General features: G+C 41.4%; 1 protein-coding gene across 6 annotated transcripts in view; it reads left to right on the plus strand.

Annotated features, from left to right (window-relative positions):
- LOC100647159 (neo-calmodulin) overlaps positions 1 to 24,313 on the plus strand; it is an 85,909-nt gene that overhangs the window by 33,746 nt on the left and 27,850 nt on the right. For 2 of the 6 annotated variants that reach the window (XM_048411425.1, XM_048411426.1), the window contains one exon: positions 19,526 to 19,567. The exons of 2 other annotated variants lie outside the window; for them this stretch is intronic. In XM_048411425.1, the coding sequence (XP_048267382.1) occupies positions 19,526 to 19,567 (42 nt within the window). Of the gene's footprint in view, positions 1 to 13,461; positions 14,481 to 19,525; positions 19,568 to 24,313 lie in introns of all 6 variants that reach the window. 2 more of the 6 variants (XM_003400163.4, XM_012315568.3) reach the window with 2 other exon arrangements.

A 24,313-nucleotide genomic window follows, 5' to 3' on the forward strand; every position in this document is an offset into this window, starting at 1 on the left:
GGGCGCTTCGATCATTGTGTCTGAGAAACCGGCAATCTGAATAACGAGTTTGCCCGGTTAACAGGTAAAATTCTTTTACAGCAAACTTCGCTTTGTTGCCGGGATTTGCATTTCATTGGCTTCCTAAAATAAATGAAAAGCACGAAACGAAGCAGTCCTTGCTACTTTCCTTTAATGTAGAAACTTCCACATCCACATTTCATCCACATGATAAAAAAAATATCGGAATTGGACGGTAGAAACAGCTGTTAGTACTTTTATTATAGTTTCCGCTTAACGTAGAAACGATTTTAACCACTGCGGAAAAGATCAGAGTTGGTCAGATTCGCTTGTATCCTACTCCCGAAATCCACGTTTCCTACGTTTCTTTACGATCGAACCTAACCGGTACTTTATATAAATCGATACGATCGATCGTCGAGGTTAACGTTGCCGTAAAGTCCAGTCCAATGACTGGACCATTTCTGTACCGGTGTTTCCGATCGAAAGGTACATTTCGAAAGCGTGAGAAACGTAATACCTAGCAGGATCGCTCGATAACGAGGGATCTCGTGCTGCCTGTCTCGTTTCGCGGAATAATAGTGGCCGACTATTATTCAGTCGTCTGACCTGGGCGCTTAAACATTCCGCACGTTCACCATTTTACGTTGCACAGGCGATCGACTCGACGCGTTCAATCACAGTAGTGGATTCGAACGAGCGCCAGAGCTCGCTCTTTGTTAATGCTGATTTGTTGCCAGTGCTGTATCAAAGCGTTTCGAAGATCGGCTCTTGAAAAAGCTGAATGAAAAACACGCTCGCGTCCATTTAACGCGCAACGTTATGGATCCGGACGCGCGACAGGTGTAATCAGAGGGATACAGGCATCCCTGCGTTCGAACGATAAAACCACGTCCGCGCAAGATTGATAGTATTCCGATTGAAATTTTCGCCTTGGTATTCGCGACACTCGTTCACAAATGAGCGACGGAAGTATGCATTTGCAGAATTTAATTCTGAAACCTTTTGACTGTTCTATCGCATAATATTCTGTCATTTACGGGCAGCTCGTGGCCGTAGGATTTAGTGACCACTAAAGACAGTTTATATAACTGCAGATTTTTCAGCGATAGTTTTTAATAATATTATTCTTGTATTATACACAGTTGTAACAGTACGTAGATTTCGTCAAAGTGTGACAAATTAATAATTCACAGTAAAGGTTGAATCTGGAATGTGGCATGTCATGATTAAATACTCTATAATCCGGATAACTGTTCATATTTCATAAAATATTACTAATTTACGGATAAATCGAATTGATATGATTTCATTGCTCGTGATCATCGTAATTACCTATAATAGGATATTACGGCGTGATTAAATCGTGTTGGTCCCTATCTCTAGATTTCTTAATTTCTGAATTAGAAATGCAATTAGAATTATGATCAGATCAATGTACTTCAGATCAGATAAAATATTTTTCGAAAGTTTTCCTAAATATAGAAAAATGTCAATACAATTAATAACAAATTAAATGGTAGGTTTACGAAATGATACATATAATAAGCGGCAAAATTGATTATTCTTAGATTTCTAAATCGTTAATTTATAATAGCTATGAAAAATATGACTTTCTACTTGTTCGAATGTTTTCGTGAGCTACTTTCGATAACATGTAATATCGACGAATTACAATCACGTAACAAGGTTATGTTAAAACGTGCACGCCGAATAGAACAGTGCAGAGCGAAGAAATATTACATTGTCATTTCGCTCGGCGAATCGATAACCAGGTTATGGAAGCCCGTAAACCTATAAAATGACTTTGGGTGTTAGCTTATCTTATCGCGTTCCTTCCTTCATTTTCTTCAAATTTCCACGCACAGAAAAAGATACCAATCGTCTGACGCATTTTCCATTTCGAGGAACCACACGACGAAAGTGAACCAGCCACTGATCAAACCTGTTGCCCATTCGCTCAAATTACTCCAATTAATATCCGTATTGCGTGTCGAACGTTGTTAAAGCTCGCGCGCCTCCAATAATTTTCCTCAATTTACCAATTATGCCTGTTTCTAAATTGACGCCCTCGAACAGAATACGTTTCTGTAAATAGCAACTACCAGTAGCAACGAAATCGCGAGAGTAACTCCTCGTGTCACGCGTGAAAGATCAACTTTCTAAACGATCACGTCTATTAACTTTGTCACGACGAAAGAGAAACGCGTAGTACCTTCGGAATGGTCGCAAAAAAATTGCGGTTGCAGGACTCTAATTATTTGGTGGTATAATCGAGCAGATAGATAAGCATCTAAAGAGTAACGTGTCGACGCGAGAAACGTATACGATGGTCATTGATCGCGTTTTGAGGTAATCGACCTTAACGTAAAACATACGAAATACAGACTGACGTATGAACAAATTCTATCCTCTATATTATCAACTTATTTTTTCACGTAAAAGCACCCCTCTGTCGATTATATAGTTATCGAGATACTTTATATATCGATTTAGTCGAACTGTAATAGTCGCGTGAGTGGCAATGGTTGATCTTCTTTTGCCAACGGTTATCATTTTCGAAGGTCTAAGTGATTCACGATAGCGAATTATTTTTAGAAACTTCTGACAGGCAGGCTACGTAGTATTATTTCTTGTCAACGTTCACAGGGTTGGTATAGATCGGCCACAGGGAGAAGAGATTTCGGGGCTTATTGTTCGCGAAGTCGTTGCACCCTCGATAACATTCCTCCATTTTCAACGACGATGTTGGTCGAAGGGAATTATTGACGAGGAGAGAAACGACGAGAAAGTTTTTAACGTTTAAATCCGTGCAGCCTGTTGGTGTATTTCTAAGAAAAACGTTTGGTTTCTAGGTATTTAAGCCACGAAACGAGCCTAATAAGATCGCAAGGACTTAAGCGACTCATGCTTCGTTCAATTACACGCGAGCGTTGTTCACGCGAGACTATGAAACATAGTCGTGAAACGAAACTCTGACAAATGATATTTGCGTAAAGCTGTTACGCCGACGGCTCGCAAATTCTCGCAGAAATATTCCGCTCGCTTGACAAATGTCGTTGATATTTCAGTCAACTGTCTGAAAGACGGTCTCACGCGACATCAAGCCATATAACTTGAAAATCTGAAGAACTCTTGCTCTCGAAGAAGGAACTTATAGCTCGATATAGTGGCTACGATGAACGGAAGAAGAATTTTCACATTTTCTCACGATTACATTAAAGATAAAGTAATATCGTTTGCATGATACACGAGATTGATTGCTCTATGCAAGGTGCACGATTAGATTAATTCAAACAACCCGATCTTATCCTAAGTTATAGTATCTTGATGATTTTCGTATTAATCATAACGTTCTGAAATTAAAGTAATCTCGTTTAATATATGGGAAAGCAGGGAGCTAATAATATCCTTGCTCAGATTTGAAACGCTATATTTCCTTTGATATGGCATCCTTCTAAGATTTCACGGCGTCTTGATAAACGAACGAACGAAACGCGATGTTCTTTATAAGAGGTTTTCGAGATCACGTTCGGAGAAAATAGAAGTGGCGCGAATGGCGAATACGTCGATATTCCCGAGAGCTTGGCATGCGATTTGAAAAGATTTTTTTCGCTATTCCCGGAGGAGAGCGCGAAGGTTGGCAGGTGGCGATAAACGAGCTACCTCGTCGCATCGGTGAAATTCCAAGCGATCTTGTTTTTGGGCGCACATCGCACATCGCAGAGACCGACTCGCTTGAAATAGGCTCGATTTATTCAGATAATCAACGACAATCGTGCTTCCTCGCGATGTATCTCCTTGTCGTTTACCCCTTCGTTTCCTGCCCGGTTTTCCGTTCGTTGTCTGCACCGTCTTCGCCGGCCGGACCCCTGACCGTTTGTCCCGCGTTTCTTCCGTATTTCGTGGCGCACGGAAACTCTCTCGACCATTCAGTCACGCGACCAACAACTCGGATTTTTCATCTAATCCAAACCCATACGATCGCTACGATTGCGCCGAGGACAATTCGAAAAGCTAGGGTCGTTTTCACGCAAAATATAACATTAGTCAAGTTATATCGACGTAAAAACTAAACTAATATTATTCGTTTCTACTATTTTCTAAAGACACGAAGTTTCGAATCTATCGGGTTATTCCATTCGTCGATCGTTTCACGTTAAAATATTTCTGTTCAACTTCCGAAAGACACGAAGATCCGAAAATTAACGCATTCTGCCAGGATGTTTCCGAATGATTAGACTGTCTCGTCAAGCTTTCCAGTTCTTTACTTAGTAAATGGGTGAACGCTTTTGCAGAGCTGCTGTTTCCGTGTTGCGACCCTTTCCATTACGTTCCAGTCGATTACAGAGTCTCTTTCCGTAACAGAGATGGCCATACAGTTGCACTTGGCCATCGTTCAACTGCCTCTTCTCTTCGACGAGCAATTTCTCCGAGAAGCATTACGCCGTCGCTCTGCTAGAGATGCGCCTATCGTTAATTGGCGCAATTATTTCGATTATTTTCTCAACGAGCAAACCCTCCAGCCTACCATTCGTACTTTTCGTCATTAGCTTCCACCGCGACAGACATTGCAAAATTACTTGGCCGACAATCCCAGCCTTACCTGCAGGCTGACGATCGAACGGATCCCTTCTCATTATCGTGATTACTCTCGAATGCCCATTCAATTCGTAATCTGTTGCTCGCTGGCACTTAAACCGTCGAACGATTTTCCCGAGGAATTTCCCTCGCGGACCAAGGCTTTGACGAACGAAAGCAGAACGAAGGCAGAACGAAGGCGGAACAAAGGCGTGCGAAAACACGCGTTCGTTCGAGCGTACACAGATAAATAGTGAATGACAGAAACGTTTTGCGGGGTGCCCTGCCCTTCCGCAGTTCGATATCGTAAGTAGGACGTGAACCTGGATGGTAGCGTGCGCACGCGTACGCACGTGCACGATTTCGGCACGTAAACCCGGCTGGGTAAATATTCCGGAGCGGGCGACCGTTCGCGAGATTCCTCCTGGCCGACACCGGCCTGACACGTCGAAGACGTTGGCCCAAATTCGAGCCGTCACTCTTTCGTCCTGGATATGCCAACCTTCCAAGAGAGGAACCTTGCCCTGATCTACGCGAAAGTCTAGAAGTATTTAGTCATCAGAGATCTCTTACGCAACTGATTTTTTGCTGAAGTTTTACAAGATACGCGTGAATAATTATTAGCACTATCAATGGATTGTTATGTGGAATTAGTAGAAGGTTGATAATAATCAAAGAAATGAAATTTTAAAAGTCAATTTTACAAATTATCTATTATTCGATTATCCTAGTTGGCGTAGAATCGTAATGGAAGAGAATTGTATAATTATTATATCAATAAATAATTACATTTTGTAACTTATTAGTTCATTAATAATTTATTTGTGAATTTTCAAGTTACACACAATACTATTAAATTAACAAATTACGAGTTGTACATTATAGAATTATCTTTTATAATTTTACAGATGGAATTTATCAAATGCTACGAATTTGTAAAATTTATGTATATAATTACATTTAAATCATTACTGGATTTGGTACGTAGTAGAAAAGAGTTTATTAGCAGTGATAATTTCATCGATAATTTTAGTAAAATCGTAGAAATATATGCGTGCTTCTTTGAACTATATTTTATATATTCCCAATAATTTGGAAGTGTCGAAATACTCGTAGACGATAGCGTAGCTGAATTAAAAATCGAGAGGCTGTCAGGCTCCATAAGGCGCCTGAAAGAGGGCAAACAATCGAGGTCCACGCTCTGTTTAAATATCACCGAATACTCAAATCGTGCTACTATAGGAGAACCTGTACCTCTTTGTATCTAAATTTTCGGCTATGTTAGCGCTTTTGTTCTTAGGTTATTTGATTAAAATTTCAAAGGATCATCAAGTACCACTTTGCAATTCAGCTGGTTAATTGCCTCCTCCGCAAAACGCAGGACTACGTGCAGGCGTTCGAAGCTAGTTAAACGTAACTTTGATAGTTGAACGTGGCTTTTGATAGCTTAGCAATCTCCTATACATCGCGAAATGTGTCATTCTTCCATTGCACGAGAAGATACAAATAGCAAGAAATTTGATCTCAGCAAGCTTATACGTGGCAACAGGTATGCACTGTCTTCGAGCGTGTTACTTTTAATACACTCGCGAGCAAATTGTTTCTTCATGTTCGATCGCAATCTTCGAGACATATAGAATTTTCCTTGACGTGACGTCAAGGGTTCTGGCTCCGGTGTTTTTTCCTCGTGGAACAAGCGCTGTTCATCCCCTTCAAGGTGAACGAGAATTTCATTTACATCGTACATTGATACGTAGAAATTCTGCGTCTGTGGACTGGCGTCTAGTCTGGCGACGATCCAGTGTCGTAAGCATCGTTACGTTTCTTCAGTCTGTTCCACGCTGACGATTCCCATAAATCAACTGTCTCGTACCACAAATATATATATTATACACAAGCCTTGAACAACGATGAAACAACAATTGGAACTCTGGTTGAATCTTGGCCGAAATAACGGAGCGTCACACAACTTCGGAAGTAACGTTTAAAAGATACAACGAGTGATGTTTTTCGCGTTCATCCCGATGGGAAATAATCGGGGTATCGTAAATCACGGCGGTCGAGCTATGGAAATGCAAAACGATATCGCGCAGTGGTGTATCGATTACGCAACGGAAAGCAGTCTTTGCCGCTTCGGAGCCGTTAATCCTCCATCCTCGGCGTAATATTCGCAGCGATTCGAAACGGCTGCTATTTTCACAGTCACGGCAGCCTGTGTGAAAAGTTCTGCCCGGAAAAAGGGATTTAGCGTGCGCGCACCACGCTGTTGGTTGCGAAGTGCCGGGGGCGGCTTACAAAAAATGCGAGCCCAGACGCGAAAAAGCAGCGAAATTCTTGCCTCCTTCATTCAGACCGGGATTACCAGATTTTTTTTTTTTTTTATTAGAAGGACGATCCCTTTTATGGGTAGCCGGTTGGTACAGCTTTTACCGGATGTTCCCTTGTCGGATCTGGTCTAGTGAAAAACATGACGTCAAATGAGAATCCGACGTGTTAATTCCGCTTGATTTTGGTTTAACACCCGCATAATTGAGACGTTAATCGAACCAGAAAATAGGCTGATGCTTATATAGGGTGTTTTAAAAATTTGGGATCGAGCCTCAGGAAGATATACCTAGTATCGATCGAAATAAATAAAAACGTTTCAATAAACGTTCAAGTATGATTAGCTTCGGAATTGCGAAACGTTTTCATCGATACGGTATTAACTAACTCCATTTACAGTATTTTATATTCATTTCAACATACGTTCCGCCGCGTTTCCTCGCAGAGCCATTATTTGAATAATGTAAAAGTTGCACATAACTGGTGAATAACTCGATACATGCACACGAACGCTACAACCCCAAAGTGATAAGCTATATATTGTTCTATCGTTGTTATTAAGCGACATCAGAGTACGATTATATAATTAATTATTACATAATTAATCTAATAACGGAAAGTTATAATATGTCGTTGCAAGTTGAAAACTTCTAGCAACTTTAAAACTCGTTAACATTCGTACCCGTGTTAATTAAGATCCTTTTGCTTGTTTCGATGTGTGCTGCATGTTCTTCTCGAGGTTTCACCCCAACTTTCTGAAACATCCCGTAGATATTCTCGTAAGACGTTATTTCGTGGAAGATACGATGGATCAAGCAGTAACGATTGAACAAAGGAACGAAGAGCGTGAAGACGAAACGTAGAAGGTGGCAGATTGAAGAGGGTGCAGGATAAAGGACGGAGGATGCAGAACGGAGGATGGAAAACAGAGGTCGGAGGACGTAGAGGGTGGAGGTGGGCGCAGCATGGGAGTGATCAATACTACCTCCACACCAACTTCCCACGGGAGTAACAAAGATGGACCGGGACGCACGAAAGATAGGATTTCGGGAAAGGATTCTCTCCAGTGACCGTTTTCCGCGTAAGTCGATTCCGAACTGCGAAAGCTTAATGAAAGCGCTACAGATTGATAATTCGAGCAATGTTAATGGAAGTTTCGCCATCCTTGGCTTCCGATAACCAACCCTGCGTTTAGACGCTCTAACGAACTCCAACTACGTGACCCCATCGATGCCCCGAAGCTCTGACAGATAATCTTCACTATGCACGTTATGAAACGCTGAGCGCACCGCAACTTTGTCTATACGATTTATACTGTTTCGTATTTATTAAGATAGCCAATGTTCTTGATCGTGTTTGGCCAATATCAATCCTTTGCATTCGGAATTTTAGCTGCACAGACAGGATTTTTCCAACGTTATAAATGGCAATGTTATAAACGTACATTACAAAATTACTAACCACGAAATCTGTATTCAAAGATATTTTCATTTTCTAAAGAATATTTCCCCATGATTATTTTATTCTATGATTATGATTATAGTAAGAGAACAAACATCAAATTATATATAAAGCAATCCACTCGGTACCTCGATTTCCTCGATAAGAAATTCATGGGACGATTTCTCCTAGGAAATAATTAATCAATTTTGAATGTGCCCACGGATGAATTTTTCCCGGATATTAGAAAAATTCTCCCTTGTAAATCCTGCTTTTAATTAGAAAGTTAATTGGAAGGGATTCTACAACGTTTCTCGTTCCCGGTAAAGAATTAATATCGGTTTATAGTACTGGAAACTCGTACGTGGATGCTTAAGCGAAAGACAGCTGCGCACAGAATACCGAGAATACGGCCTACATCCGCAATTTCTAGGAAGATGGATTGGATGAAACGTTAAGCCATCTCGTACGGATGCAGCTCGTCTGCAGCGAAAAATCTATTGCAACGACGAGTCCCGGCGGGAGACAAAGCCAAGGATCGCAGTAACGAGGAATTTTAATCACCGGTACATCACAGCAGAAGGTGAAGACCCGTGTCCTGCAATTTGATTCGCTGGTGGCGTCAGGTCTGGCGGATCGAAGCCAGGGAAACGGCGTGGCCATTGGGCTACGCAGAGATCTAGAATGATAAAGCGAGTTAAAAAGGAAGGACAGAGTGGACGTGTATCCAGAACGATGTAGCCGCGATCCGTTCGGTCGTGCGTGACTAGGGGCTGTTAACCTAAACAACGGGCCACGCCACCGATAGCCTAGTGACTCCATTTCTCTGCATACCAGCAACATGCATACACACTTGCTGTTTCATCGCCAGACATACGGACGCCTGAAAAACAAACTGAAACACCCATCGAACATCGGGTTCGATTCTATTTTTACAACGATAGGTTTATAACTGCGGGTGCAGGTTAATGGACACGACAATTTTCGATGTAAACGCCACGTAGAAAGGATGGTAACGTCCGCTACCGTTTATCCGATGTCACGCCCTTCCGATCTCGGTCACCATTCACGTTACTCGCAGGATAAACTATCACGCTCTCCTATTTTATAGATGATCCTCTTACTGGTTAATTTAAAAGCGTTGCAATAGGATGATATCGCGAGAGTCAAAGTACAGTATATTAGAAATTAGAACAAGCATCGTGCTGTGTGCACGTTTCCTGTACTTTCATAAATTTCGTATGTGCAACCTCCGTAGTACTAAGTTTTGGATAAAAATTAGCAGGAACTCTTTGGAAGAGCTGTTGAAAATTAATTAATTAATTAATTAATACTAGTATAGAGATCGTTATAATTTCCTGATGGAATTATCAGCATTGTCTTTGACTTAATTGAAAGAATCATTGTCTGTACTTCCCTTTCGATTTCTTCCCGAGTTGTCAGTCTTATTTAACACGACGCTCGGTCTCGAATGCACGCGAACAACGCGACACTGACAGACGTTAATCCAGTTTCCGTGGCTTCTCGTCCGATTGACATTGCATCAGTAGTCGTTTAATCGAGTTTTAAGCTTCCGCCGGAGGCGAGGCCGGAACGTCAGCCACGACACACAAGTCTGAAACGAGCGGCTCGTGACAGGAGTAGCAACTAATTGTAAATTCAGTCTGTATCGTTCGAACGAGATAACGCGGCAATACGTTCTCATTAGAAGCACATTGAGGTATCGCGAAACACGTTGATGTCTCTCTGTGTTCGTTTTTACCCCTCAGGACATACTATCGAAACTTTTCGAATGATAAATCAAAAGCCTCGCGATAGGAGAAGCGGGGACGTCGATCACGTTTATCGGCGTTCACGTAAACAGCATTGAATCGTCTTCTTTTTCAAAGAAATATATCGTTGTTTTATTTTCCGTGAAGTAGGCCAGACTGTTGGATTAATCTTTCCCCGTAAACGTGTCGTTCGTTTAAAACCGACATAATTTTTCGTTCGTTGAAAACGGGACTTCTATTCGAGATGCGCATAATCTTCGGAATTGCTGGAAGATCCCTGTGCATCGAGAGTTCGTTATCGACGATTCGATTTCGCGGCTGGTCGCTCGCATTTATCGTATCGGTTGCCTCATTTTGGCTGTCGAATTTTTCGTGCACGTCATCGGACGGAATGACCCGGATACGATCTAGTTAGGAGGGGAACAAAAATCGGCAATGGTTCGGAAGGAATTGTTGGCGAGATACGTCCGATACGTAAAAGGATGAAATCCGTTGTTTTGATTTCGAGAGGAAAATGACTCTCGTCCAGGTCGATACACGCATCCGATTAAAATCGTTCGCTTGCCCGAGAACCTGTTAGTCCTGGACAAGCAGAAATTGCAATTTTTCACTGAAACTGATCCTCGAGAAATCTCATTGGAGTTTCAATGGGCTGCTCTTATCGACGTTATTACTCTGTCGTTCGAACTATCGTTACCATCTACCGTTTCATCGGGGGGAATCGAATCTCTTTCTTCTCCGCGATAAACTTGGTCGAAACTAAAAAAGAAAAACGAGAAAACTTACTGCAAAAAATAACGCGGAAGAAAATGATGGGAATATTTCTGAATGTTCTCTTTTTTCAAATCACTGGAAGAACGATTCGTCTGTTTGAAATACAGCCGAAATTTTCTTTTTATAAAAGGTGGAAGCATATTTTTTTGTGGAACATGTCGTACACGTTGTCGATATTGATGTGTCATACAGGACAGAAATCGGATCAGATACGATTCGCGGAAACACGTTCGCGCGTGTCTGATTTTAGATTACAATGGCCCAATCGATAAAGGATATAATTTATTTAACCGTTACACGTGCACCGAGTAACCGTGACTACGAATTAAACGAACATTGTATACGCGATCTCGACAAAATTCGTTGCAGTTATTTCGCTCGGAATATTCTATAGAAAATTCGATAGGTTCTGTGCAGCTGGGTTTGCACGCGGAATCGATTAAGTAGATTCAGACGTACGTTGCACGGCCACACCTCGAAAGGTAATCTGTAACAGCACACCGTTGGATAGCACTTTTTAACGAGACATTTTACGTTATTCCTTAGGTACTATACCATCTCGTTATAATATTAAGAGGTCGTACTTTCAGCTTTCCGCTTTCTTATCTTAACGCCATTCAATTCTATCTTTCTATTTTAAAACGTTTGTCACTTCGCGCCAATATCGCATCTCGTTATTTAACGTAACACGAAACGTGGTTCGAGAAATCTTCTGCAATAAGAGATCATCAAGGAATACGTATATATAATAGATCGCGAAAGTACTTGAACGTTTATAAGAACGCTTTTACGGATACATGAAATTTCATCGAAATTAATTCCAAGTGGAGAGGTATCAAGCGCCGAATTTTCAAGGTAAAATGATTTACCATCGGTGGGCCCTGCTTTAGGCACGAATAACGCGACCCGTTGCATCGATTTAAACTTGCTCCATTTTCGTGGCATGTTTTGCTCGAGATGTGAATTTATCGTGGAATTTTCATCTCGTTAGAGCAAAACGCAAATTACGCGAACGGGACGATTTAAAAGCGATGCCTCGGAATCGTGGAACAGGAGTCATGTATCACTCGTAGAATCCCGGAGACGAAGAAATATTCGCTGTCCATCAGGGAACGGTCGGAAGACACGCGTCACGAGAAGAAATACGAGAGCAATTTTTGGTCTTATCCTGTCGTCGACGAATTTAGGCAAACCTATAATTAAAATACCGTGTTTCGTACCTTTAGATCCTTGGGACTTATTGAGAGAATTTCTAAATTTCTTAATCAGTATCCTCTGTGCTTAAATTTCTTCTCGTCTATATCCACTATGTTATGTTTCTCTTACTTTAACTATTTAGATATTTCTAGCAATCGTGTTATTTTAATTTTTCCACTGCAGTTGTTCTTATTAATACCAAACTTCGAGCCAGATCTTAAGAAAACTTCTCCAGGTTGTGCATTTAATTTGTATGAAAAAATTTCAATAGGAGTTGGGTTAGAAAATTACGAAAGTTCGAGGAATAATTATAAAAGTGTGATTTTTAATTCATCGTGTGCCTCTCGTTAGCCTTACAAATGAATTTCATAAATTTGTACGTTGTACGCAATTTACACGAAACCACTAACTATTCTAATACTTAGGAGCAGGAGTGTACGGATTTTTCTAACGAGTTTTCCTCTGTAAATAACTAAATAAATTATACGCAGTGTAATGCCCCGCCATTATCATGCAAAGGAAAATATTTTATACTCTTACGACGAGTGGGATTCTGGTATGAGCCGAATTTTTTTATGGAAAAAGGGTTGAAAGCGCGCGCAAGATTTACGCAAGTGGCTGACGCTACGTTTTTCCACGGAATCTTTATGCTCGTGTAAAACGCGGAAGCATACGGTGTGAAAAGGTTTCGTTCGAGCTTTCCTCGATTTCCTTTTTTTGCCTTTCACGTTCCTCTGCGAAATCTATCGAGGCGTTAGGCGAGCGAATTTAATTAGAAAAGTTTCGCGGTTCAGGGCAGACGCAAACACGGCCCATTCTACTTTCGTTTCTCGTCATCTCCAATAGGGCTTGTCGACGCCTCTTCAAAAACTCGCCTTGCCGAAGAGTTGTGCCGTTCTTTTTCGTTATATGATGGTTCGAGCGTTTTGCCTGCAAAAACGAACGACCGTGCACGTGAAGAGATCATCGTTTGTACGTGGTCTGATCAAAAACTTTCCGAGCTTTGTGTATGAATCGTTTATCGCGAATGTTAGCCACAATTACACTGGGCCATTCTCAATGAAACAACTAGCTGTAATTATTTCGATATTTTATAATCATTTGTTGATTGTATTTAGTCCTTGAGCCATATCGAGGCTAAAGTCCACTGGCAACAAATCAGAGAGAAAGTTAACTTCTTTTTTAAGACATAATTTCCGGTTATTTTAGACGGGCGAAAATAGCCCGACGAAATGACCGACAAGATGATGGCGGTTGTTTAATTATTCAAACGGGCAGGCTGTACACCTCGTTACTTGGGTTTGAAAACATCGTTCGAGGATCGATCGAGACACGTAGGCGAGTCGTCCGCAACGGACCTGTTTCTTTTCAGATCCATGGCCATAATTATAGCAACTAATGACAGATCGATCGAGCCATGAGGACGCATCAGTTGCGGCTCGTGTCGCCTGGTATGTAGTCGTTTAGAGGAGAATAATACGGGCAAGAAGAAAAGGAAACAGAAGAAGAAAGAAGTGGAAGATAGAGATAGCGTAACGTTGCGTATATTTATCGAAGAAACGTCGCGTATATTTATCGAAGAAACGTCGTGTACGAAGAATCCACCGGAAATAACGGTGACATCGCGACAGGCAAATGTCCTCGTCGAGCTTCCGCGAGAGCCCGTCGACGAGCTACTCACGAGAAGCGACAGGAAACAGAGACACCGACGACGACGCCAGACGTCGCTCCACCGCACGGTCAATTTCACGATAAAACTTCAAAGACGAGGAAGCTGAATCTAGTCAATCCGCGATAACCCCTGGCTGTGTTTATCCTCAAAATCGTAAACGATAGTGTTCAGCGATCTTTTCGCCTTCTCGAGACCGGTCGCGTGTGAAGCGAATCGAAGAAAAATCAAAACCGGGCAACAAGCGAGTACAGTAAGCAAAGGGAAGAATCAACAACAAGGACGCCCGGCCCGAGAAGACGACGTCAATATTAGTTATAGTCTAGTGATATATACGAGAAGAAAAAGGAAGGAGAGGCATGTAGATATCGCGTAGTACAAACGTAGCGAATTTCAATTCACGTATACATATTCATACGTACGTCGTGTCGATTAAATCGTAGTGGTAAATTCTCGTTAATTCAACGATAATCCGTGTGATCAAATAAAGCAATAAAAATAAAAAGGAAATTTAATTCGTAAGTACGCGGACTGGTGTTCGGCTGTGCATTATCGCGTGTGATCGATCGTTGAGCACGAGTTTCGTGTTCCTTATTCGAAATTGCTAAAGGGACGGAAGAAAGTGCATCGGCAGAATGGCGTTCGCTGCGGCGAGAATGATCCTGAAAGACAAGCGGCGGAAGGCCAGCAAGGAAGACTTCGCGCCAAGAAATAGGAGCAAGGTAATATCGACGTGATCTTATCGTTGCAGTTTATCCTTAATTACGTAATTAAAGTACATCTGATCAGAGATAAACGTGTGTTCAGGAACTTTGGACGGTAGTATACATATGTACGTAACAAGCTGATGGCACAAGATCGAATCAAATAATCAAGACCTTTTTGTCCAAAGAATCACAATTGAATCTTTTGCAGTTTGGAAGAGAATAGTCAGCGAAACGTAAAGCTTGTCGTATTTCGTATCGTCCGCATGAATCTCGTCATTGCGTGTTACCTGAATACAATTGACGATAGAAAGTAGCGAGAAAGTAAAGCAAACATTGGAAACACAGAGAAAAGGTAGCGAATAGTGCGAAAGGATTGCGAGTATAGGGTGCATACCAACGAAGTCGACCGTGTATAAAATTCGCGCCGTTTAGTTGAAATGTTTCTCATTTGTCCGAGCTTTTTGTGCCATTCCTGGTGAAACGATACGCGGTTAGAACAGCAAAGAGAAAGTTTAGACGAATGAGATAAAAAAGTAGGCCTCGCGTCGGAGAAAAAATTACAGACGAATTTAAAAAACAAATCTTATCGAACGTTATCGTCTTTGGCACGTAGATGCGGCCAAATGGCGGTCTCCGTCTAACCGTTCAAAGTTCAGCCGCAACCAATGGGTACTGGGTAGAGTCAGAGCCAACCAGGAGAACGATAAGAAAGTTCATTACGAGGTTGTGTCCTATCGAGGACCGGAAATTAAATCCGCCCTTTGCCGGACGACGAACTTTTCCTAAACCCGTTGTTCAAGTGCTCTTCCCTTCGAATATACTCGGCCTTTTTCCGCTTCCTGCTGTCGCCGCTAATTAAGTGCCTACCGACGTCTGACAGCGTTATGCCAATCATTTGCAAGTTTGTCGAGAAATCGGCAGTCGACGCGAAACAGAAAACACGATTTCTTCACTGTCAGATCTACAGACAGCTGTGGCTCTTAGTATTCTTAACCCTTGACCGATATCGTTGCAGTAAAGTACTTACTTTTCAAGTGTTTCATTTTCTCGAACTATATCTAAAATGATATATGTTTTGATATTAAATAATGTAAATCGTAATTATTTATATGAGCCAAGGATAACAGTTAAGGGTTGAACTTGACGCAGACGAGTGAATTTTCCGTGTTTTCACAGTCCATTGCAATTATATTGTGCGCTGGTGACGAAGTACGTTTGTCTATAAAAACCATACAGGAAAGACACGTCGCTAATTTCTTAATTCTCAATTTGTACATAACTCGGAAGAGTTTAGATCAAAATGCTACTAATACGTATGTAGTACGCTGTACGTACACGACTGTCACGCATCTAATAACGACGTCGTTTTGTCACTGCTTATCTTCCAATAACCGTGCGTGCTCGCACAAGAGGAAACCCGCTCGTCTGCATCAGGCCTTATCGGAGTTTCTCCGCATGACTTTTTGGTGGATTAGCCAGCGTATCCTCTTGAAAACGCTAAGCCCTAAAGCCTTCAACAACGTGTAAACCAGGCTGGCATATCTCGACGGGGTGGCGTCTTCCATTTTATCTCGTTTATGTCTCGTTTACGTTACTAGGTCGTTTTGCTCGCCGTAACTTACTGTCGTTCGTGTTATCGGCTTGTAGAAACTCTATATGCGCGCTATACATACGTATTTTCCCACTGTCGGGATCCCACGCTTCTATTTTCAAAGAAGCAACGCGAACAAATTATCGAGCGGCTCGCATAGAAGCGAACGTAAAATGAGACGTCGTTAATAATTCAATTATTTAACAACGTTGCCGGCGATACATTTATTCGCAGCAGCTCGTGTCGGACACGGCACGTAGCACGCGCCACAAATTATTCCCTAGTTGCGTAATTGTTTTGCAAATTTTCGCTCGGCTCATCCATGAAAATATTCAGCGTGTCCATCGCTGAACTCCCACGGCGAATATCCAATTATCGAACATTTACGGCTGACTGGAATTCTAATGATCTATGGACTTCGGTGGGCTATGATTGTTGAACAACTCCGAGCTGCCTCCAAGTTAAACGAGTTCCTCGTGTGAGCTTCTCGTGAATAATTAAGAATAATTAACACTTTCACGTCCGGTTGCACCAACGTGTTATCAAATGCAGACCGAATGGTAATGTCCGATGACACTACGTTGATATCACGCGCAAGCCGATCGTTACGTAAAGTTTACTTGAAATTTTTTACCAAGCAAACATCGGTTACTGATCGAAGTTATTAGTAGATTTACGCGAAAAGCGGAGTGTTAAGAAATCTTTGCAAAGGATACATTGAAAATATTGTTTACGAGAATAACGAATATAGCGTGCATCACAGTAACAAAGTAGCCCAAGACATTTCGTTCCAGCACCAAATGAATATTATTAGAAATCGATAGTATCGCGGGTTGGTTTTTTCGCGTTTGCTCACTTTTTAATAAAACTTCAAACGGCACGTGTATATAAAGTTATTCTTTTATTTATTTATTTTCTTAATTAAAATATATCGACGAAGTTTAATAAAAGACTAATAAAACTCGGCACATGTCAAAATGCTTCTCGACCGTACGATTCGACATGACGTTATTAATCAGCGCATTTCAATTTTCCGATAATTAAGCGAATATTAATTACGTGATGTTCGTAAGATCTAGTCAGGTTGAATCTTAAAGCATTCGATGTCAATCGTCTCTTTTTATCGGACGAATGGCCATCACGCACGACTCTTTCTATCAGAACTTTAATTGGAACAACTTTAAAAAAGATTTGAGTAATTGCTCTTTGATCGATCACACTCGTCGAATCTAACTGGTGCTCGAGAACGAGTTCGACTTTGTGCTTTTGAAACTGGCTACGTAACCCGAAATCATTAAAAATTAATCTTGTACAGACCACTCTGATAATTTTGTAGATAAATGTGAAATCCTTTTATGAATATTTTAATCGCTACACAATGAATACTGGCACAATTTTTTCGTGTAGCTATTTTCGTGTAGACACGTTTATTACTTTTTAAATTACATTTGTTATTATTCTATGAAACTATATGTACGATTTCATTGTTTTACGAAACTTAGTTATTACATAGAAGTAAGAAATCTTTTCAATCTACCCTTCGTCTTATCACAGTGAAATAAAATATTCGACGTTCGTGACGATAATGATCGAACCTTTATCGCGAGATAAAAATTAAAATAAACGAATGGCGATGTTTGCAAAACGAGGAAACGAAGAGCGAGAAAGAAGGAAAAATGGAACTACGATTTTCACAGGGTTAATAAGCGTGTAAAGATACGAACGTTAAAATCTCATTCGTCGTTTCGTTACTAGGACAGATCGAGCAGATTAATTGCGTTTCGACGATCCAATTAATTCATTTGACAGGACACTATTTTAAAAAGGTATTCTGAAGGTTTCATATCGAGCAGAAATGCAATCGAGAGCTCTGTAAAACCAGCAAATTAAGTCTTTCACCAGTCGCGCGTACCGCCTCGTTACCTTTGACGAACGAAACCGCTGTCCAATTAAAACGACAATGCCAACTCTCGAGCAACCGAGTAAGTCGCGGCAACGAAACGTTGCCTTTCTTCTTATTCCGCTTTTCCTTCTCCGAGACGAGAGAAACTATTGCTCATAACTGATGGCGAAAAATACGTGCATACTATCTGCGATTTATATCCGCAGCGTAAGTTGCCACGAAGCAAGTACAGACAAATTCGTAGAAAATTTAATTCTCTACTGTTCTTTTTTATCCGCCGTATTCTTTGATTCGATATTAATTAAAATTCTTTTAGGCGCCCCTTTTGGAATATAAAGCGAAAGATCCGTCTGATCGAAAACATTTGCACGCCACTACAGCGATATGATATACATATCGTAACGTTTTACGTCGTAAAAGTTATTTGAAGTTAAATTAATACTGTTGAGTTTGGTCGAAAACTTATTATCAAGGACGGTATAATTATCAGAATTGGGATCGGTCGCAAGGCACGTATTAAGCTAATTGGCCCGTAAACATCGAGGAAACTGGCAGGAAGAAACGCGTGCGACAGTTTTCACAAGTTTGAGATTCATGCGGAGAACGCGGCAGTGGTGAAAACGCTGCAAGTACGCGGGAAGTTTAATCTGCACACGTTTCACCAAACGATCGACACGAACCACTTACTTTCTATTTTTTCACGAGATACTATCTTTTTCGCTTCTCCTAAACGCTTTGATTGTACAGAAAAACGACCTACATATGACTGTGAAAAACACGAAAACTGGCCTCGTAATTGTTCGACACTGAGTACCCACGCTATGCTGTCGTATATGTTCAGTGTGCACTGCTGTTAATACGCTGTACTACCATGATACCGTGTTTACGAATTTGACAAATATCCACGAGCTCAGTTCACGTAATTGCACCAGCAGGGAAGATTCGATTTCGAGAAATAACTTTATACCTTTTATATGGAATCTCTTATTTCAATTTATAGTTACAAATTACTCCTAAATTATTTGATGTATGGAAAAACGATCGAATGCTTTCGAGGAGACACAATCTGGTGCAATTAGCTTTAATTTTAGTTATATGACTATTACATGACTTCTACGTGATCATTTACAAAAATAACACCAGATCGTGTCTTCTTCGAAACCATTTAATTTTTCTCGGGATCATTCTTTGGACGCAACCAGCAATTCACCAGTAATTTGTAATTACAGATTATTCAGTATATTACATGAGACATCCTGAAAAGTTTAGGTCTGTCACAAAGACATCTTCCCTGCTTGCACGTCGGACCAAAGATTTTTATCGTAACAACGTTCTTTCCCCTGTCTAAGTGTAACGCAACAAACTGACCTAAAAGTATACGCGCGTACCCCTAACTCTGCAAATTGTCACAGTCATACTCTTATTCTTCTACTCTCTATACCATTCCGTGTTATATGTAACCACCTTACTATTCTATGTATCTATATTCTATAGCATATCTCTATTTGTACTTTTCCAACTGCAGTGTGTGGTGATTGGTGACCTGTACTGTACTTGTGTTTACAGGCCCGCAGCGCCAGTACAAGTAGCTTTAGAAGCCTGAGCCAGGTACATACCAAAATGACATAATCCACATATAGCTGAGAAATTAGTTAATTACTAGCTATTACTTTTAGCTGGAAATAGCTAGACACTTAGAATCTAGACACAACATGCTCGTGCGTAGATGCGTAGAATGCGCGCGATCCTCGTGTTCCAATTTCGTGGAACACGACGATTAAACCGTCCAGTTTACATTCTATTACTACGATCATGATCATCGTCGGACCGATTAACGTTTAGAGCGAGACGAACAAACGCGTGGTCGACCCTAGTTGCGCGATTAATCGACTATAAACGAACGCTTTACTACGGGACAGTGTAAACATTAGGCTGGACTATGACACGGTTTAAAGACCCTTCTAATCACATTTTCCAGATAAATATCCAACTTTAGTACACGGTCATGTATGGTACATGCATGTTGATGGTTTGTTTTGTCCTCCTACACACAGAGACGCAGGAATGGTGAATGAAGCTTGCCGCCCACACGCACACCCTTTCTATACTTATTACGTATATGTATATATATGATACTTCTCACCGAACACCACTCAGTAGATCATGCATGTCTAACTCGCCTGCCTTAGCGTAGGTCACTGATCTAATCGTGCATCCCCTCTCTTTCTTAATCTCTCTTTCTCTTTCACTTTCTCATTCTTTCCCTTCTTCTTCTTCTTCTTCTTCTTGACACAATTCGCCGGGAGATCTTTATAAATGGAGTTAACGTAAGTACATAGAGGAGAAAAATGAGGAATAATCCGATCGGTATTGCGACATGACTGAGCAAAGGCGCTCGATTTGCAAGTAGAATTGGATGTTTCTCGACGAACACGAGTTTCAACTTCTCAGACTCTGCGTCGCCTTGCTCGATACGGACGACTCGAATCGACGACGCGGAGTGTGTTAGGCCGTGAACATACGGCAAGCAGTGAACGGCGAAATTGGCATTTGGAACATCGGCATTAGCTGTGCCATTATTTGTTCCGTTGCTCCGTATGTTCGCGACCTTATTCGCGACGCACCGTGATTTAGACGCCGCGTTAATCCCGTAATATGCGCTCGCTACTTCCCCGAGAGCGAACTTTAAAACAATTGTTCTGATGGCGGAGCAATTACATAATTTTTCTCGAAAGACTCTTTCGATGTTCTCGAGTAAATTGAGAGCTCGGAGAACAAAGAAACCGGGGACGTAAGTCTTTGACTAACGCCTTTTACTCTCATTCCCAGTCGCTCTTTTGGCTCGTAATTTATTCTTGCCTCGACTTTCAGTCATGAGTCGGTCCGCCTGTAGCGTTTCTTTTCGACTTTGCATATTAATCACGCGAACCGCGCCTCTTCGAGCTATTTAAACGGGAATCGTTTTATCTCGGAAATACTGGACTGCAATGCGAGCGACGGGGCGTGGTGCCACGGCTGCGCTTTTCGACGCGAATCGAATCTTCGCGAGATACCTGGTCTCTCTATTTCGAATGGGAAACGACTCCTCGCAATTTGGAATCTGAAACTCCTGCTGCTGAAACTGAGAGAAGAATATCGACAAACCGCTTAAAGCGGAAGAAGAGTATACCGTCGATGGTGTCATCGATATTTGTCGGTGCATTTCATGGCTCATCCACGGCTGGGCCGATCTATCGTTTCCGTGAAGCCTGAAACCGGCAGGGCAACGAATTCCTTTCGACCGATAAAATATACGGGTGCCGGTGTCGTTCGAACAAACCCATTTTCACGAGAGAGCGGGAAGAGATCTCTTTTGGAAACAAATGGCCCGAAAAAGCCCCGGCATCGTAGATTAAGAGAAGAAAATCGGGTGAATGGCATCTTAGGTCCCTCGTTCGGAGCACCCTTCTCGACAAGTAGTCGTCTCGGATATAAAAGCAATAAGAATTGGCGGCAAGAGTCTTTGAACGTAGCCGGGAAGGCAGTAGGTTTGGGTTGAGGATGGTTCGGGTTGAGAAGGACGATCGATAGCTTGCCTGCACCCTCGTCATCGGTGTTGTCGTGGCCATTCCTTAATTATTAATTGCATTCACCTACTTCTAGTTGCTGTATCGTAAGTGCAGTGACACGTTCCAAGGTCACGAATCCCCATGTTTATTCACTCGATTCCCCTCCTCTCTTCGTCTGCTCGTACAAGCCTTTACACTTACCTCCGACGTTGTCGCGCGGTATTTGCGCGCTTCTTGTCAATGCTCATCGCTTCAACCTCATTGAACATTCTAACGACAGATATATACATACACAATCATTTAGCGTTATATAAGGTGTTTCAAAATTTGATTGAACCAGTTATGAGACACGAGTCGTGATTATTATAGTGTTCACTTATATGAATGAAGCAACGAACAGAGTTCAAGCAGTACTCTTGTAACTTCAACAATATGTACATTTTCAGACTGCCTTCAAACTTAATTAGTATAACCGTGATAGTCGAATCTCGTTATAGCGCTAATGAAATATCAAACTGTTTCGTATAACACGCATAATACGTACATTCATAAAAGATTGCTAGAACTGTTAGAATAATTTCACGAGTCACTGTAAATCTGACATACTCGACGATTACGCTAAGTGTTCCAAAATATTGAAACGCGTTTCTGGAAACGCACTCTACGTTGCTCCAACGTTGCTTTCCTCTGTAATTTTGATAAACCAAACGTACAGCCGTGAGTTGGCACCTGCTGTACACCGAGGCTGTTCCCTCGGGAATATGTCGAATGCCCATCACTCTCGATGACACGCGTCAATCTATCGATACGATTTAATCGACTGCTACTCTTCACGCCTCGATGACTGCTCACCCGTGAACGGTGGCTACAAAAATGTTCTTTCACGTTGGAATAGTACATGTCGTTCGGCGAGCAGCGACGTGGAAAAGTCGCATAAAACACTGAAAATAGAAACGTAACGACGTTCGAGGTATACGAACACAATGTAGGTCGCACTTATTGTAATTGCTCTTCAGGGTTACATTATATTTTTCCTTTTGTTGCCCTGTGTAACGAGACTCGGCGCTTTTTCGCAACAAAACGCGCTGCAAACGATTTTCACGTGAACTTTAAACGTTCGCAAGCGCATTCAACGACCGCCTTTAACTTTTGTTAAACTCGAAAAAATGCACGCAAACGTAGTACAGTCGACTTGGCCAAAATTTCACTCTAGAAGAACTGATTTAGGAGAATACCCATTAAAGAAACGATCAATTAACTAGAAACCAAAAGAAATTGTAATATCTTTGTTGAAACATTTTTATTCCTGTTTGATATCAACCCTATGTGCACAAACTGAATTGTTTATGTCCACGTTTAAGCTTTTACCGTTATAGGGTTTGAAAAAATCAGAGAAAATGGGTGTACACTAATTCAAGATTTTACTGAATCGTGCAAGCAATTCTCAGTGAAATATTAAAAAGGTTTCTCAGACAGAGCCAAAGATTTGGGAATGAAATTTCTGTGGGTTGTCTATACGGAGGGTTAATATTCATAATAAAAATAGAAATAAATTATCCTCGTACGAAAATAAAATTATTCGGCTTCCCAAAGGGTTCGATTATCGCGTGTCACGATTAATCCGGATAACCAAACTTCCACTGTAGCTCCACCTTATTTGACTCGGTTTTGAACCACTTTCGATGCCCGTCGATACATCTGCATCGCTCCTTTGAATCTTCGATATATTTTTACGCGACCTACCAATCCTCCGGATCATCTACTAGCTAGGTTATAGCTTTTCAAGGACGGTTGCAGTCGGCCCCAATTATTGATCCTTTGAAAGCGGCTTCCGGGTCTCGCTCGCAAACACTCGGACAAAACTTGAGTGGGTGAAACAGCCGGGGCCGGACCTGGAGCCGTGGTGGAGTCCTGTGTGGAGAGAGGAACGAGAGAGCCGACTAAAATGGAAGGAAGGAAGTCGAAGGGGCAAAAGCTGAAAGCGGAGCATGAGTGACGGGTGGCAATGGGTGTTTCTGAACGTTTTCACCGGATCCTCGACTCCTCGCTCTCACGCTTTTCCCAATCTTTTGGAGACAATTCTGACTTCCAGATCTCGAGATCGATCGTTCAGAATTGCTCTGTCAAGAAACCAGATGATCTTCGCTGTTCTGACGTCTGTAACCTCAGTTTCCATTGGTTTGTCTTGATGTCTATTACATTGGCTTTTTTAATGAGAAACTATCAAGGATTATGATAATACTGTGGTTCGTAATAAAAACGATCCTCGTCAATTACGTAACGCTTTCCAGTTGTCAGAAATAGGACACGATACATACGGTGAAACCTATCTATATCCTGACTTATTGTCGAATGAAAATTAACTGGTTTTATAAAAACAACCTTCAAAGTTGTTTCCTATCGCAATAGCTTTTGTCAAATGAACAGAGTTATTCCTGCTGGTAAGATAGTTATTTTAAAGTATACGGGATCGATGTTTTCTTAAGCGTTCACACGTATCGACGTAATTTACTCTGATAACAGCACTTGAAGGAAACGTAGTTGAAATGACGGTAGGTTGTTGACTTTGCAAAGTTCATAACTTCATGATTTATGAATCGATTTAATGGAAAACTGAAATTGTTGGATATTTTAATTTCAGATGACATGCACAGCCGAAGAAAAGATCAAAGGATCGAGGCTTGTTTTTGACAATGAACTCTTCAATTTCTCTCACTGCAAATGTCATCTTTCATATATCATTCATTTGGAATAGCCCGTAAAGGTCAGTCTACCATCACCAATTTCCAAGCTGGAAAAACCAAAG

The sequence above is a fragment of the Bombus terrestris genome, chromosome 13 (assembly GCF_910591885.1).
Source record: "Bombus terrestris chromosome 13, iyBomTerr1.2, whole genome shotgun sequence".
NCBI lineage: Eukaryota > Metazoa > Arthropoda > Insecta > Hymenoptera > Apidae > Bombus > Bombus terrestris.